General features: G+C 55.4%; 3 protein-coding genes across 3 annotated transcripts; 2 read left to right on the top strand and 1 right to left on the bottom strand.

Moving 5' to 3' along the window:
• Nucleotides 1–1,695: 1,695 nt before the first annotated feature.
• On the top strand, nt 1,696–3,732 carry NCLIV_013710 (conserved hypothetical protein; the record flags this gene model as incomplete). Its single annotated transcript, XM_003881561.1, has 1 exon — nt 1,696–3,732. One exon carries the CDS (start codon nt 1,696–1,698, stop codon nt 3,730–3,732), a length of 2,037 nt encoding a protein of 678 aa, XP_003881610.1.
• Nucleotides 3,733–7,218: 3,486 nt separating this feature from the next.
• Nucleotides 7,219–9,520, top strand: NCLIV_013700 (putative CHCH domain-containing protein; the record flags this gene model as incomplete). Its single annotated transcript, XM_003881560.1, has 5 exons — nt 7,219–7,276; nt 7,684–7,737; nt 8,187–8,312; nt 8,808–8,989; nt 9,431–9,520. The coding sequence occupies 5 exons, from the start codon at nt 7,219–7,221 to the stop codon at nt 9,518–9,520; spliced, it is 510 nt and encodes a 169-aa protein (XP_003881609.1).
• Nucleotides 9,521–11,027: 1,507 nt separating this feature from the next.
• Nucleotides 11,028–15,911, bottom strand: NCLIV_013690 (GF22565, related; the record flags this gene model as incomplete). Its single annotated transcript, XM_003881559.1, has 7 exons — nt 11,028–11,643; nt 11,980–12,083; nt 12,652–12,747; nt 13,070–13,363; nt 14,339–14,443; nt 14,923–15,234; nt 15,780–15,911. 7 exons carry the CDS (start codon nt 15,909–15,911, stop codon nt 11,028–11,030), a joined length of 1,659 nt encoding a protein of 552 aa, XP_003881608.1.
• Nucleotides 15,912–16,919: the final 1,008 nt, after the last annotated feature.

Below are 16,919 nucleotides of genomic sequence, written 5' to 3'. Positions count from 1 at the left end.
CTGTGCGTCTGCCTTTCTTCCCCGTTTGAGATTCCGTCGAAAGCTTGCACTCCCTTTCTAAAAGTACAGGTTCATCTTTGTTGTAGTCTCCTTCACCTGTTGTGCTGGCATCTACTGCATGCGACAGCTCTCCCGTGCCCCTGGTACGTGCACCCAGGGCACTTGGTGGTCTTCCTTACGCTTTTCGCGCAGCACATCCACCCACTCGATATCCTTGCCTTTTTTCGTCGTGTCAGTATCCGACCAAGACGTCTTTGGCCTTCAATGCTTTCCTCGGTGGGACTCGAGCAGGGACCCGGAGAGTGCAACCGTAGCTGCCGCGTCATCTCTGTGGCTAGCCGTCCACGTTTGCTTCTCGGTTATCAGTCTCTTTTGGGCAGTCCGTTCCGACAGGTCATCTCGAGTTATTTGTTCTGTTTCGGGTGAACCGGTGTCTTCCCTTCATTCTTTTTCATGCTGTGGTTCCAGACGGAGCGTCCACACAGTGGACAGCACGGCCTCACCCTGTGAAACATGGGACCGTGTATGTGTGTTGCAGATCTCGAGTGTCAGCGGATTGTTCGTCTGTCTCACGGAGCAAAACTCTGTCGCGTCGTGAATATGTTTTATCCTGTGGGGCATGCCGACATAATATGACAGGAGTTGGGGTTTCGCGAGGCTCTGTTGCTCCTGCGCGTAGCCCCGCTGTTTCTTCAAATCGCGGGAAGTGGTCCAGGTTGCTCACGGCGGGTTAGCCGAGCTCGACAGTTGAAGAGTCTCTCCGCCGCTTTCTCGCCTGCTTTCTCCGCAAGTAGCACGTTCTCTATCGTTCTCACTGCTCGCCCTCTGATGTCACTTTTTTTCCGTACCGTGCCGATGTGAGGCGTCAGCTTTCCCCATCATTTGCAGTACCCACCCTCGTCCCCTCCATAGAACCACTTCATTGCCTTCCGATTACTCTTGTTCGTTTCGTGTTTCTCTCACGTCGCTGTCTGCTCATCCGCGCCGATTTCGCTTCTCTGCTGCCGAGCACCGCGTGAGTCTTCGCTATGCGGGTTCCAGCTCCTCCGGGTGTGCTGTTCTGCGACACAAGATTGGGGTCCAAACGCAGTCCCGTGTTTTTTTGGAGAGAGGCTGCTGATCGGGGAACCGGGTGGGACGGGAGATGACTAGGTCTGGGCTGTGTCGTGAGGCATCTGTTTGGGAGCACGCATTTCTGTAAACAAGGGGGAGGCCTACGCGTTTCGCGCAACACATCCGTTTGAGGGGCGGTTGCCGGGGATACAAAGTTCCAGAGCACGACCGAAAGGAAAACCGCTGTCACGCATCTTCTCTCTCGCGCTGTCCAGCTTGTCGTAGAGTATATCTGCGCAGCGAATCCGCGGGTGAATGCCGAGGCAGTGTGCTCGGGGACGCGCGCGACTGAGTCTCTGTGTAAATGCAAAGGGAGAGACGCTCTCGACTGCGTGGATCCTGCTCGCGAGAAGGGCGGCGACCCTTGCGGGGAGTAAAAAGTCAAGCTGTCATGCGCCGGATATCGCGGAGCCCGTGCCTGCTTGCCTTGATGTCTTGGCCTGTGCAACCTGGGGGCTGTAGGTGACGCGGTGCTCAAAAAAGGAGTTTCCCCGTGGCGAGGGCCTGACGCCTAGCCCGTACGCGGAGACGTGTCTGCGCCTCGCCGTTCGTGGGGGCTTGCCCTCTCCACGCTGAGCGAAAATGAGTGATACCTCCTCGGTGAGCATTGAAATCGTCCCTGATTTGAGTCCAGCGCCGGGATGGGGACTCCGGCAGTCGCAGTCTTTGGAGCGGGAAGCCCCCGTCGCGGCAGGCGATACTGAAGAGGCTTCGGCGTCCGAGGGTCCGCAACCTTCCGCGGCGGCCACTTTGAGTCCGAACCGAACGAGGTCTTTTGACCGCGCGCCGTCGGGGCCGCAGACTCCCGAAGAGGCGGTCTCTCGAGGGTCGTCTGTGTCCGGGCGTGCGAACGCCGTTTCGGGGACTCCTGCGCGCAGTCCACCACGCGTTGATTCGGAAGCGCCGCAGTACGGATCCAGTGTTGGAGGGGCGAGTTGCAGCGAAGGTGAGGAAAAGGAGCAACCGGACGTTCCAGGGTCCCCCGGAGATGTCTCTGCTCGTGCCAGCGACAAGGTCCGGGTGACGGCGGCGGGAGAGACAGGCCAGATAGGCATCTCTTGGGGGCCCGTGGAGGAACCGGAGAGACGGTCGACGAAAAGCAGATGGGAATCGAATTCTGGAGCCCCGAGCAGGGTAACGAACCACCCACGGACGACCAGGCCAAAAAGTCGGTATTCAGCGTTCGAGCTTGAGGATCCGGCGCGGTACCCGTCGCAGTCTTTGCCGTTCCAATCCGTGCAATACCCCATGGAAAGTTCCAGGTTTTCACGGCGGATGGATTCTACGGTTCTTACAGACTTTGGCGTTAAACGTCTCCAGAAGGGTCACGCCTCAAGGCTCCTCTTGCTTCGCTTTGCCTTGGCCTTCCGCGTCGTATCTGCCGTAGCGCTTCTCGCCGTTGGCACATTCACATTTTCTCGCGTTCGCGACAGCGTCACGTGCACAGCGGCGATCTGCTACAAAGGGGAGAACGTTTTCTCCGTTGGAGAAGGATACACTTGGGCAGACAGCATGCTGATAGCACTCGAGTGGCAGCTGTTGTGTCCAGTGCTTGTCCTGGTGACAACGATTTTCTTCAACTCGTATATTACGTTTGCAGTCATATGGAACGGCTCGAAGGAAAACTTCGCCCGCGAAGAGAAAGCCACAACCATTTGCTGCCTCATCTCCACATGTTGTCTGGCAGTGCTCGTGGCACCGCTGTTCCTCGTGATGCACGGGTTCTGCAATTTCAACTCTTACGACTGGACGTATCTTTACGCTGAACCCGCCATGCCCGCCGTGAGTGCGGGCCAGATGCTTTGCGATCAGAAGGGGCTCATCATGGTGACGGTAGGCGTGGCGGCCGCCGCAGTCCTTTCCGAGTTGTGTTTGTTCGTCAGGGGATACACGCGATTCTTTGAGGCTACTCTAATTCTAGGTTACCTAAAATTCGCCGCTGGTGCGACAGTCCTATCCATGGCCACTCTCGTCGTTCGAGACAGTACACAGTATGATAACGCCGTCCGAGATATTAGGAATGCCTTGCTGCGGAACGCCGCGGAGGAACAACATGAGAGTCACGTGGGGCCTTTGACTAACGTGGACAGACACGGATTTCTCATCCCTATTAATATTTCTGAAACGGTCGAGGAGAGCATGCCGAATGTGGAAATCCTACCTGTAGCTGTGTCGTCCCAGTATTCTCTTTTCTTCGATACCACATTGAGTGCTCTCTACATACTGGGCTTCGTAAATGTGGGCTGTGGCCTCTATGGGTGCTTTGCTGCCTGGAACCGCTGCCAAGTCCTCGCTACTATTAATGTCCTGATTAATTTTGTTTTTTTCGTGGTGAATGCTGTGGGTGTCGGCGGAATGCTCTTTGGCGCACAACAACTCAACTTCATTTGCAACTACTCCGACTATCCAGTGCGACAACTCGATTACGACATTTATTTATCTCGTCTTGTCTGCCAGTCGAGAGCCACGTACTTAACGTCTTGGGCAATTCTGGCGATTGCTGTTTTAATCTTTTTTGTGGACTTCGTCGTGAGCGCCTGGGGTTTCATTCAGAACTACTGTCGAAAGGATCCAGGAGGGTCGTCTCAGAAGCGCCCTGTGACTGGGAAGGCAGACTGATGTGGTGGCCGTGTTTCTGTCCTGTGGGGGTTGCCTGCAAAATGAAATGGTGTAGAAACGAACTCTGTGTCGTGTGTTAGGTGGGGCACGTCTCGCCTTCCTCACTGGATTTTTTACTCGCGAGGTTTAATGGAAGGAATTGGTTTATTGGGCACCGGCAAATGTGGCTGGGTCCACGCCGAGCAGCAAGCGTCTCTAAAGTGGACGACTGCAGGAAACCTTAGGCAAAGTCGTCCATCTGTGTGGTTACTCCGGGAATGCCTTCATCCTCTGGAAGTAGCCATAGTGACCCAGTCCTCCAATGCAGAACCCAATAAAGCAGAACTCAGGCTTTTTGTGGACGTAGCTAGGTGATCGATGTGTGCGACTTAGCTGGCGCTTGATTCGTTTTGAGGTGTGTTACATTGCTCCAAAACAGCAACTTAGTTTTCACAGCAGATATCTATTCAAGAGCGGAGAGTTCCGGGAGCTCAGTTGTTCGTCGCTCTTCGCGTTCCCCAGGAATTTTTTGATTTAGCCTTTCCCGAACGAAAACAAACGACACTAGGTTGAACGATGCTGAGTGCCACGTAGGATTTTGGTGCAAGAGCGCTGCGGGGTGTGCATTCGTTTTAAGTGGTCAGATTCCTGAACTGGCGGCATTTCTGTATTTCAAGCATTTGGTTTGCCCCAGAATACAGATGTTATGGGAACGTTGCGTGTGCGTGTCTCTGGTGGAAGCTTTCGTTCCGACGTTTCCTGAGGGACCGGGCGGGATGCCAGTGGTGCAGTTGCAAGTGGACACGTCGCCAGCAAGAAAACGGAAATGCAGCCCAGTTTGTAAACTGGAATGAATGTCATCTGCGGCCCACCGGAGCCGCAGACCGCGGAGGCGAAATCACTCTAGCATTTAGATATACTTCAGAAGCATCTTGTGCATTTGCTAGCGTTCAACATCTAGTTAGAGAAGTAGCAGCAGGATGGAAATTTAGGATGTTGCTCTACCATATAAGATGTAAGTTGCTTGTGGAATAGATCTTGAATGTCTTTGTTTACCGGATCCAAGTTCTATTGTGCTTTTCATGACCATCATGTTGTATTATATCAACAGCTATTCTGGTTTTTCGGACATCCGGAAGTATATATTCTAATCTTACCTGGTTTCGGTGTAATCTCCCAAACTCTATATATTCATGCAGCACCAGGCATGCAATACCAATCAGATAACAACTGAAGCTAGACTCCCTGTACCACATTATAAAATGGGATTCCTAGGTTTATACAAACTACCTTTTTCTGGGGAGTATATACTACGAGTTGGACTTGCCGGGTAGCATGCTCTTGCAAAACAATGGCAAGAGAGTGAATTGCATGGGAATGTGAGACATGCTCAACACTGAACATAGCAGTGTTGCGAGACCGGACTTCGGGGTTGAGACCACGATTTTGACATCCACTTTTAGGCAGGTCGTCATTTGCAAAGCGGAATGACGAGCTCCATACTTTTGTGTAGTCGGAAAACTTACAAAGTTCTTTTATGGTTCGTCGCAGCAGGTGAGTGCCTGTGGCAGGCACGTATGAAAAAAACGAGGAACCAGCATCCGCAGTGTGACCGTATGGCTGGTCAGGATCTGGGCAGTCCCTCACTACGATTAGCGTCACCTTTTGCTGGAAGAAACAAAAACTAGGCTGGAAGGAGAGCTGCAGACTCTTCGACTTGCGTAAGGCATTATGACGCTGTTGCGTTTCTTCAGCTCGTATCTTTACTGTTCCTGCGGATCTGCACAAAACTGTTTTCGCCCGAGGTGCTGCTGGAGAACGCTGAATGCCAACGGAGAATCAGTGCAAGCGGGAGAGGCGTGGAAACATGGTGACTGCTGTCGTCGTAGCCGTAATTGGAATACCCATCGCTTTTGGAAGAAGAGCGCCGGTAGCTGAGGCGAGGTAGCGAGGAGCGGCAACCAGAATCCCTTCCAAGCGAACAGGCCACCATCAATTTGGACTTCGCATATGCTGTTAAAGGTGATCCTGACCATGCTGCGCTATAGTATACAAGATGGTTTTTTTTTTCAGCGTCCCGTGTGATACGCAGAATCAAGAGCATTTCCTGGGCTCCCACCAGCATAACCCAGCCGTAAACAAGGATTTCCTGACTTAATCTGAGGAGTCAAGTAGGTACAAAGGTGCAATGATTTATTACGTCCATCTGTGTATCTAAGTTAATACTCGCTTATGTATTCTAGACGAGAACTTCCCGGCAAAAAGATGCCTCATTAAACCAATCTCCGATCATAGAGGAAATCTGTATAAGATTGATCGCTTCCGAGACGAATTCACATGCCAGTCGTTTCAAATGACCTTTTGGCACCAGCACGATAGTTGTCCGTTCGAATGGGACGGATATGCGGTTTTACAAGTGCCTCTTGTGGTATCAACAAATGGAGCGCAGAAGGAAGCAAGGCCGACGCCGTTTGGCAAAACGTTTTGCATCTCCTGAAGAAACCATGGTGCAGGGACACGAACACATGCGCTTCCACCTGGTGTTGCACGGCAAGCATTTCAACTTGCACAGAACTACACTGTTCCCGCTCATGGATTGAATGTGATCTTGAATGCCTTTGTTTACCGGATCCAAATTCTATTGAGGCAGCACGGTTCCTACATCATTCTGTACCCCAGCTGCCGTCCTGTTTATGGCATAGTGGACAAACAAAAGCGAGATGCGGTACGACTTGTGGCTGACATCAGCAAATGGTTTGCCTACAACGTTTACCACGTGGAGAGAGTGGAGCTTGGGAATGAGGCGAGGTGGGTTTATGCCCCGGTATCACCATGCTATATTGCATCCAGCATACTGCAACCTCTATACTCCTTCGGGAAACTTTGGGTTGTCACCGCAATTCACAGTGGTGTAGTAGATCACTGGTGGTACGTAACGATAGCAGAAACATGTCGACCTCACACGTGCAAACCATCCGGTTCGAGCCCAGCGTGACTGCCTCGCAGTTTTTTTCTATTGGTATCAGACTGACGCTGTTAGGCTCGCGGCGTAACCACCTGGGCCTCCTGTCATTAAAAATTGATTTGATGCATGCTCGAATATCCCCACCACGGCTAGAACTCCAGTTGCCGGGGTACCAGAAAATATACGCTCGACGGAATCAGTGGCATGCTGTGTCCTAACGATGCAGCTTTTTGGCGTGTCTGGTTTTCTATGCCACAATCGCACTATACTCGGCAAATTTGGGGAAGCCTGGCCAGCCCCGGTACAGTTTCACACCCTCAGCTGTCAGCTATGTCTCCACTGGAAAAAATCACATGCGTGACGACCAGCCTCGGATGCTCGGCACCTCCGCGTCCCCCGGCCAGCTGACGAAGAGCACGGCGATTGTGGTAGCGCATGATTTTCAATCCCACAAACATCTACCCTTGAAGTTTAGTCGCAAATATATTCAGTTTGGACTGTGTCTTATTTAGCTATTCTTTCGTCTCCTTCCTCGAGAAACAATGGCTCGTCAAAGAGGTGGCGCAAGGAGGTCTTCGGCAGGCAGTGGCGGCGGCTTTTGTAAGTTGGTTTTTTCACCTAAAAAAGCCGTGATGAATCGGGAACATCGTCTTGCTGAGAGCGTGCCTTTTGACGTATTCCAGCCGTGTATATGATTCTGCAGGAGTTTTACCGCGTCGCTGTTTTTAATTCGGACGGTTTGCCCCGCGTCGCCCCACCTGTGGCATTTTCACCCCTGGAAACGAATGACGGGGCGTCACTGTTTTTTGCCGCTGCAAAATAAGCGTTTTGGCAGTCCGTTCTGGTCTGGTGACAGCGATGGTTCTCCTGGTTCGGTGAATCGCTCTGGTTTCAGAACGCACTACGTGTCGCGGCTGACTCGCGCGGCGTTATTTCGATAGAACCCGCGATGTGTCGGTTGACTTTCGTGAGCAGCAATCTCGACTTTCGTGCGGTGAAAATCGCAGGCGCCTCTGGCTTCAAGTGCTGCATTATTTGCATGGTTTCTATCCGAGGCGTCAGTAAGACGCTGACGCGGTCCTCGAGTAGTGAAGGCTGCCGGATTTGCGCGAGTCGGCTCTGTGACACGCACAAAGTGCCGAGCAGGGTGCACGCCGACGAGAGTATATACTGCGGGCCGTTTTTGGGCTGCAGAACCTTTGTTGGGGCGTCGCGATTCCATTCTGTGTTTTAGACAGTGCAGGGGGCAGGTCTTCTGAGAGCTGCACTCTGGCTTCACGCTCGGGCCTCTTCCGGTGTCAGTGTCGTTTCTGTGTGAAAAGCATCATGAGGCGACTAGCTGCCACATCGACCTTCTTCTCTTTTCCCTCTCGTGCAAAATGTTTTGACATGTGGAGGAGAGGAGAGTTGAACGACAACTCTTCATGTCTTCAGGGCAGCTGCAGGGACGCAGGCAGGTCGCCTCCATCGGGATTCGGATTTTGTGTGTGATCGTTTTGTGTGCCCTCAGTCAGCAAGCCTTCTTCTTCCTCGCAGCCTGCCCCGGTTCACCACGCTCCCGCCCCAGTTCCCTCTAGCGGAGGCGGCGGCTTCATGGCGAACATGGCTGCCAATGTTGCCGGAGGAATGGCGTCCGGTAAGCTTCAGATTAGACAGTTCTAAGGGTCAAACAAACCACATAAATGCGTAGCGGCGGGTCTGAAAAGGGGGCTGGCGGGCGTTGCCACACGACTGGCGAACGCGCGCCGAGGTCCTGTGTAGAGGTTAGTTCCAATTACTGTATCTTACTACGTCGTAGTGCGTGTGTAGGGACGTGAGAGGAGCTTACCGGTTGTGCCGCAGCAATGCTATTTTTTTTCTGCCTTCGTGTGGTACAGCAGACTTTCCGGCGTCTGCTCAGAGGGACTCCACGGACGACGCGTGAAAAATCGAACATGCCACCTTCCACATCCCTTCTGTGCGTTTTTGCTGCCTGCGGAGACTCCGTAGGGGGCCCGCCGACTGCGGTGGGTGGGGGATACCCTGGCTGCGTCCCCTAGCGCGTGTCGTCGGCGGCGCATCTGTGCAAAGTGCGAGGGTATGACTCGGATTTCGCTTCGGCACTTGTTTGCCTCGTGGCCCTTTTTTGTAGGCGTCGGATTCGGCGTTGCTCAGCGCGCGGTGGACGCGGTGATGGGAGCCCGCCAGGTGGAGGTTGTCCACACAAACACGTCCGTGCCCCCTGCGCCGCTGGCGCCAGCCGCTGCGGCTCCGGCGCCAGTTGCTCCGCGCGCTGTCGGTGCATGCCAGCAACTGAGCGAAGAGTTGAACCAGGTGAGACGCGTGTCTGTACCGATTGCTGTGCAAGTTGTGTCAACGGAGCACGTGCACTTCTCAGTATTCGTTTCGTGCGTCCGGAGTGCCGTCGGTTTGCGCGGTAACCGCGGGAGAGAGGGGTCATACTCCCGCGGTTGCGCATCACCTGCGTGCGTTGTCTTCGGGGTAGTCGACTGCGAACTGGTTTGTAGCGTGACCGAGTGTGTGTACGCCGCTCTCGCGGCAGAGGCAAAAAACAGTGGCTGATTTGTTCTGGCTGCCGGTAGAACCTGGGGTCGAGCAACGGCGTGCGTTTTTTTGTGTGGACGGGTTTTCCAACTTTTCGTTACCTCTGACGGTCAGGAAGCCGATCACGGCTCCTCTCCCGCACACTGTGTGCTCGCGGCCAACTCCAGGGACGCGGCTGCCTGTGGGGTGTCTCTGTCTGTGTGTTTCCAGTGCATCCAGCGGCATTCTGACCTGAGCCTGTGTCAGCACCACTTTGACGCTCTCAAGCAGTGCCAGCTGGCCAGTGGCGGGAGCGCTTAACTTCGGCGGTGTCTTTTCCGGCGGAGGGTGGCGGAGAGACGTCGGGCTGGAGAGTCGGTCAACACGAGCGTTACGCCGCCCTTTTCTTTCCACGGCAGGCAACGCGAATCGTAGACAAAGGACATCTAGCTGATAACCATGTGTGTACACCTGTAAAGGGGGGCAACTGAAGCTGTCGGGGAGATCACTGACTTCCTACGATTATGCTTTTCGCTGTTGCACGTGCACTTCAGTTTCTAGTAGCCTTTAAGCGCGTTGAGTAGTTCGTGTCGCTTCTCTCCCGTTCAAACTGAACATCAATTGTGGCTGCCAAGCCAATTTTCGTGAAAATCGAAGACACACATGCATTGAATGAACCTCAAAATACGCGGACAGTTTTGTTTGGGACCAATAGCCGAACCGCGAACGCGGAGACAGACGAGGACGGTCGAAAAGACGAATTTCTCAGACTGGCTGCACATGGCGGCTCAGGCGTTCAACTGGTGCGCCGCCTTTTGGACTCGTGTAGATTTCATGGGCGAAGACGGGCGTGCCGCAATCCCCATGGCGTTTGAGACGCGGTGCGACTGTCGCGAGGGGTATTGCACAACACCCCCTGTTTTGTCGCATTCCAAAGAGCGCGTTGCCCGATACTTGCTCACGTAGGGTACACTTTTAAAGCGCGTAACGACGGACGAAACGAAAGCACCCTCTTTTGACTCCTCAGTTTAAGTTCTTTGTTTACAGCGTGCTCCGTCACCTCAGAGCAAACCGTAGCATTCGGTTATCGTCCGACACTGAGATGATTCCCCATCGGTTATGTTCGTGGCGTGCTACAAATGGAATACTGTAATCTTGTATTAACAGCGAGAGACACGACTGCTGTCGACATCCAGTGGAGCTCATCGTGGATGTCTACGCAGTGTCGATGCCGGTGCACGGCGCCCCGGCGAGCAGTGGGTCCACGACATCGAACCTCGGTTCAGGTGATTTTTTACGTGCGAAGCGGCTACCACGGACATCACAGCCCTTCCCATAAACACATCGTAACTTCGGGTTCTGACAGCTAAGGTTTGAATCGAGCAAGGGAGAGTAGGGAACGGACTGCGCAGTCGCCAGTTCCTTTGTGAACAGATGTCTGATGTCTCCCGGAGCAGGTTGCGTACCGAACGAGGAGGCGCTAGAAAGACAAACACCCAATACGCGGACTGCGGTGTACGTGCCAGTCTTACTGCTCAACGGGCGCACCCCCACGGTGCCGCCAGCCGGGCTAGTGTGAACACAGGACAGCGAACAGAGCCGCACAGGTGAAAAGCTGCTGAGGGACACATCTTTTCAGGGGGAGAGAGCGCGCGTCGATAAGAAACTGTGGCAGGAAATGGCCACGCCGTTAGAGCCACGTAGGCGGTCTTTTTAGGGGTGAGTGTTGAACTGCCGCTCACTGGACGGAAGACACTTTGAAGAGCAGGCAACACCAACACAGGGAGGAAGCAGGGGAATACCAAAAGCATTGCAGTTCAGTATTCGTTCACGGCGACTTTCGTAGTTTCTTCACCTTGGAGGCGAAGGACGATGAAATCGCACTCGACAGATCAAGGGCTTCCTCATCCGAGTCGCCGACCCCTCTAGCGTCGGATCCTCTTGACGTCATCGGATGTGGTATCTTAGCTCCGGACACGCTCTCGGCAGCCGTGTCTTGGGGCTGTTTTGTGGCTGCGATCCCGTCGGAAACTTCGCGAGCAGGGGGACAGTGGAACCTGACGGACTGGTGAGCTGTCGACTGCTCCTTTCCACTGGCTGGGAAGCGCTGACTGGCCTCTCTCGCGTCCAAACTCCGTCGACTTTTTCCTTCGCTCTTGCCGTCTTCTGCAGGTCCGCGAGCGCCTTCTATCGGGTCGGCTAGAGGCGAGCGACGTGGGCACGGCACCGCAGCACCGGATGGAGACGACACACTCGGGGCATCGAACGCCGAGACCGGCCCAGTTGACGAAGGCGCTGGAGGCGAAGCGACGACTTCTCGCCTGGAAAGGATCGACGGTGCCGCTGAGAAGCTGTCCAGATGAGGCGGGAGAGGCGGGGCAGTGGACGGGAGCGGCAACGTGTGCTTGTCTGGCAGGGTCAGGAGGACGCACGGTTCCTCGTACCTGAGAAAGAGAGAGAGAACCAAAGCTCAAAGGTGCGCGAAGCAGGAAACGGACGCACCGCCACTCCTGTGCTCGCCTCCACTTTCGCTTGGTTTTCACTTTTCCTTTCCGCGGAAAAGCGCAGCTGAAAACGGGCCGCCCTGCGCCGCGGTCCCCAGTGCCCAGCACGACGAGCGGGAGAGTGCCGATGAGACTCCCTCTCCTCTGTTCTGCGTGTCGGCAGTGCATAGACCGAGGAGAGGACTCTTTCCTGCATGAGCACTTGAAAAAAACAACAGGAAGGGATCGACTGCGCCGAACGCTCAGTCGATGTACGGCATGATACCCTCAGCATACCTGCTTCGAGCATTGGTCCGGAGACGCCGCTGATGGGACTCCCGTTCCTGCTGGACAGCTGCCTGCACAATTGACAAGAGCTCCTTGGCCTTCGCTGTAGCAAGCTGCAAAGACAAATGCGACTCGACACGAGAAGAACCCTCGGCTGAATCTCGCGCGGGAACCTGTGCCTCGGCACTGTAGGAAATACGGCGCGGGCGGACTATTTACAGCCGAACTCGAGGAACGGCTGCAGTCTTGTCACGCGTCGAAACGTGCACTCTTCACGCAGGCTACCACTGGATGGAGGCTGCACTCGCCGCCTGAGCACCGCATGGGCGTTGGGAGGCTCTGTGTGAAGGCGTAAGGCTCAGTTGCACTCTGTCCGAACGAATCGGAAGAACTGTGGACACGCGTATTCGCTGGACACATTGCCTGCCCGCGGACCTTCAGTAGGAGCTGAGTAAAACAGCCAGCAAAAAGTGACGAAAAGTTGCGCTCACGGACCCGATCCTTGGCGCTGCCGCGACAGTGGTGGCGACGAACACGGCTGACGCCAAAAACATGCCGGCACACGGAGGCTGTTTCGTGCATCTAAACGTTCTTTCCAACTTGCACGACGCAGTGTCGGCGCGTGACAAAGAGCAGTTTGTGAGAAGAGGAGAGAAGAGTCGTCCGTGAAAAAAGGCTTACGTTGGTGAGCTTGATGAGATGAGAAAATCGTAGAACGGGGCCTCCGACCTTATACATCCCACAGATGTCTCCCTGCTTTCCTACGGCAATCGAAACCTGTGGGAACCACCGCGCAACCCACAAAAATCACCGTCTGCGTGCCTCAGAGAAAAACGCTGCACGAACCCTACTACAAATACACTCTGAAATCGCGACTCTCTCGCTCGGTCTGTCCAAAGGCACATTAAATGCAAGTATCCGCAGATTATTGGCGGGGCGGTGAAAACAGATTCCTAGGTTCCTGATGCGCCGGGGTTGTGGAGACTGAGAGAACAGATCGACGGCTGTGGACGGAGCGGGAGCACAGAAACGACATGTGCGAGGAGAAGCGTGACGAGCTCGCAAGTCCTCCTGAAACACAGGGGCGCGGGCTCCTTACCTTTCCAGGAAGGGTAGCCTCCTCAAGAGCTGATGGATCGACAACGTAGTCGAGGTCGTCTTCGTCGTCTCTTTCGTCTTCGCGCTTTCCCGCAGTTTGCGACGAGTAGGGTTCAGGGAGCGCGTCTTCTTCGTCCTCTCCTTCACCCTTGGGGGCGCTGAGGTTGAGGAGAGAGCCTCGCGTCGGGAGAAACGCGAACGACACGAGGATCGGCAGGTGATGGATGCAGAGAGGCAAAGGCTCGCGATCTGCCGCACGGTGAAAGACTGCCTGGTCGCCGTCAAAAGTGACTGCCTGCGCCGGACACAGCACAGAAGACGAAGCGGTACCGAGACGGAACTCTACGCTTTGTCTGGGGAGTACACACCAGTCCCAGCAGCGCAATTTTGGAAAACGAAGATGTGAAGGTGCGTTTAGCGCGGAAAAAATCCTGAATTCCCTTCCTGCTGCGGAGAGAACCCTCAGGTGAGAGTTCTGACTACTTGGATAATGTGGCGTGGAGGACTGTCTATTAGCGGTTCAAAACGACAGAGGGGATTCAAGTGGGATCCACGGCCCTGTCTATTCTTTAACTCAGGTAACTCGTGGGTACTACGCGCGACTCTTCCGTAGTTCACCCGGCACTGCTGAATAGAACTCCAGAGAGAAAAGCCGAAACCGCCAGGAGCCTACACCGACATGTGCAGGTTGAACACAACGCTGGAGCACAAGAAACGTGCCATCGGCCGGACACGAGATCGGCAACGCGCATGCACCGAACGGCGGAACGGGCCCCGAACACGCGAGAACACACGGCCGTCACGCCATAGCAGGGATCGGCCGCACTTTCGAGGCAAACGGGAAGAAAACATCGGCGGATGATAAAGGAAAAGGAACGCCCGCGAGAAAGCAGACTCGACCGGGGAGAGTTACATCGCGTAGCCGGCACAACACGAGGAGAACGTGCGCGACACAGGCAGGCAGACAAAATGTCCGGTTCGCGTCGGTGAACGCGGTGAGGACACGCAGCGTCCACACCACCAGATCCATGCGCTAAAAAGCCGAAGAGAAGACAGACTGTTTCGCTCGTGGGAAGAACGAGAAACGTTAGCGCTCTCGACGCATGCGGTTTTGCGTGGTTGCCTCGCCGTCTCGCACGGCGAACTGAGGCTGGACTGCGTATACGCAGTTTCGGGCGAGAGCATCCAAAGGGCGCTCGCCGACGTTGCAGAGAAACCGGCAGATCGGTCCGGTGGAAATGCGCAAACGGAGCAACAAACGAGGACGCACCTCCTTTTTAAAGTGCATGAGCCCGCAGAGCGCAGCCAGGAGAGCCGTGTCTCGCAAATTTCCGTCGTCCTCCACGACCGTCACTGCAACCCGCACATGCCAAGCCTGCAGGCAGGCGGAATGGCGAACAGAGGCCAGAGACACGAAACGCATGCAAGTCACGGACTTCTCCCACTGACAGATCCGAATCTTCTCTCAGACCCGCAACGAAAGATGCAGCAGCGGTGTAATCCGCCAGTTCGTCGCCTCCGATGCGTGTTATTAACCCATCTAGACACAGGCACACATGCATACGCATGGGGGCGACCATGCACAGAGTTGCGCGCAACACGTCCTTTCCGGGTTCCGGAAAACCTACTCACGCCTACCAAGGAGAGTTCTGCACATTTGCGCTCGTCGCGCACATTTATACACTCTTGTAATCTGTCCACATACACACATGCATATATGAGAGGCCCACGCGCATTCCAGGGTGTGAACGTGGGCTCTGACGCGTTCTGTGCGGTGGATCGTCCGTCCCGTTTGTCTCTTTCGCCTTCCGTTGTGCGCGATTCGTGGAGTATGTGTACGCAGCTTCGGCCTACCCATTTCCCACTCTGAATGCAGAGGGCCTCCGTGTCGACGACGCCGCTGTCCTTGAGGAGTCTGCGGAGCATTCGCTCCAGCTCGCGCTCGAGCTCAGAGCTCTTCGTGCTCCGCCGCCGGGTGTCTGCCGCAGCCAGCGAGGCCGAAAGCGCACTCTGCCCAGCTAACTCCGCGCTCGTGGGAGGAATCGACGGGGAAAGAGCGACGCGGAAGGAGATCTCGCCGTCCGAGGCGCGGTCTGTCGGCAGCAGCGCGAAGGGGCTGGCCGTCACTTGCGACAGACAGCGCGTGCGACCCAGCGCGATCTCCGCCTATAAGCCGAAGCAGAGCGCACCCAGCCGGGAGAGCGAGGCAGTGGACAGAAGGAAGAGGCGAGGCGTGGACAGAGACGGACAGGCGAAACCAATAGAAGGACCAGACACCTTACCGGCTGCCGTAGAACAAGGAGCGCGGGGACAGTGAACCGTAAATAGAAAGACAGTTGCTTCACTCAGAGCCAAACGCGGAGGCATTATTACGAGCAGTGTGCCAAGCCAAGTGACGGCGACGGGGGGGGGAGGTGAGGGGGGGGGGTCAAGACGAAAGACAGTGGTACCGGAAAAACAGGGGAAAATTGAATTGTAAGCGTCATGGGCCCAGCCCAGCGACCCGGTGACCGACGCGCGCTAGAGGCGTGTTGGGTGTCGCCCGTGCACATTTGCACTTTTGTCTATCGCGAAACGTATGCATCCATACGCACGTGTGACGGTGTACGCACACTTGACGAGCTCCGTGGATATCTGGTACGTGCACCTGGAAGCGAAAAAGTGGAAGATGCAGGCAGGGAGTTGAGGATGCATGCACGAAAGACTCTTACGTGGCCATTGCTGCGCCGGAAAGAAATCTGAAGCCGGCGGAAATGGTCCGGACTGCGCCCGTCAACCCGCAGCTTTTGTTTCTTGAGCGCCTGCGCGAGCGTCTCTGCGTTCACTCCACAGAAGGGTAGCATCGTCCTCAGCAAGAAGCGGGGGGAAGGCCAACGTGCGAGACTGGAGTTGAAGGAGATTCGCCTTGCACGACGCCAGAAGGGGAAGAGGCGAAGGCACCGACAGAGGATGAGGAAAAAAAGGCGTCAGCAGAAAAGAAGCGGCGTACAGGGGCGTCCAGGACAGCACCGGACGGAGAGAGGGGGTCGCTGCGAAAGAAAACTCCCCGTTTTAGACCGCCACGGTTCTCATTCTCCCTTCGTCTCTGGAACCCTTTGGTTTTTGGCCTTTTTCCCTTTCTCACGCATGCGCTCGAGCCGCGTCTGTGTCCCTCCCGTGTGGAGCTTTAGTCCCTCGACCGTCGTCGGTTGTTTCTCTCTGCAGTTTCTCGCTCCTGAACGAGGGCGCGGGACGGCCGCAAAGCCGGCGGGTCTTGACCCGCCCTACTCCGCGAGGAATGCCTCTCGCAAGCGCTCCGCAGGCCGAGCTCTCGCGACTCAGCTGGCGGCGTACGTAATGCCGACAAAGAGAGAAGGCGTCTTCATTCCGAAGGCTTTCAGGAGTATCCAAGCCTCGCCGAATCTAAAATGTTGTACGCGCAGCTGCGTCGAGGAAGAACGTATCCTAGGTTTGAGTAACGCGGTGTCCAAAAACCACCACAGCGTCGCGCCAGCCGCGGCTGTCCAGCGCGTCTCACCAGAAGGGGAACTCGAGGGTTGCACGTCGACTGCAGGGAGGTGACAAACACACCACCAGAGGAGCACAGGCAGCGTGGATCGAAAGAAGCCTCGAAGATAAGGCGAAGGAGAAAAACGCAGACACGAGCATGTGGATGCGGCAGGACTGCGCGCCCGTCCTGTCGCGGACGATGCGGACGAACGTGCACGACGATGGTAACGAGAACGGGATTCGCTGTGTTGCCTGTGTGGACGGAAACACGACGCGAACCGTGCGCTCCCGGGTTTCCGCGGGGAAAGACACACGACGCTGAGAGCGGCGAAGACGACAGAGCGAGGCAAAGAAGCAAGGAA

The sequence above is a fragment of the Neospora caninum genome, chromosome V (assembly GCF_000208865.1).
Source record: "Neospora caninum Liverpool complete genome, chromosome V".
Lineage (NCBI taxonomy): Eukaryota > Apicomplexa > Conoidasida > Eucoccidiorida > Sarcocystidae > Neospora > Neospora caninum.
The sequence above is the reverse complement of the archived record's forward strand: the minus strand, read 5'-3'. Positions and strand labels throughout refer to the sequence as shown.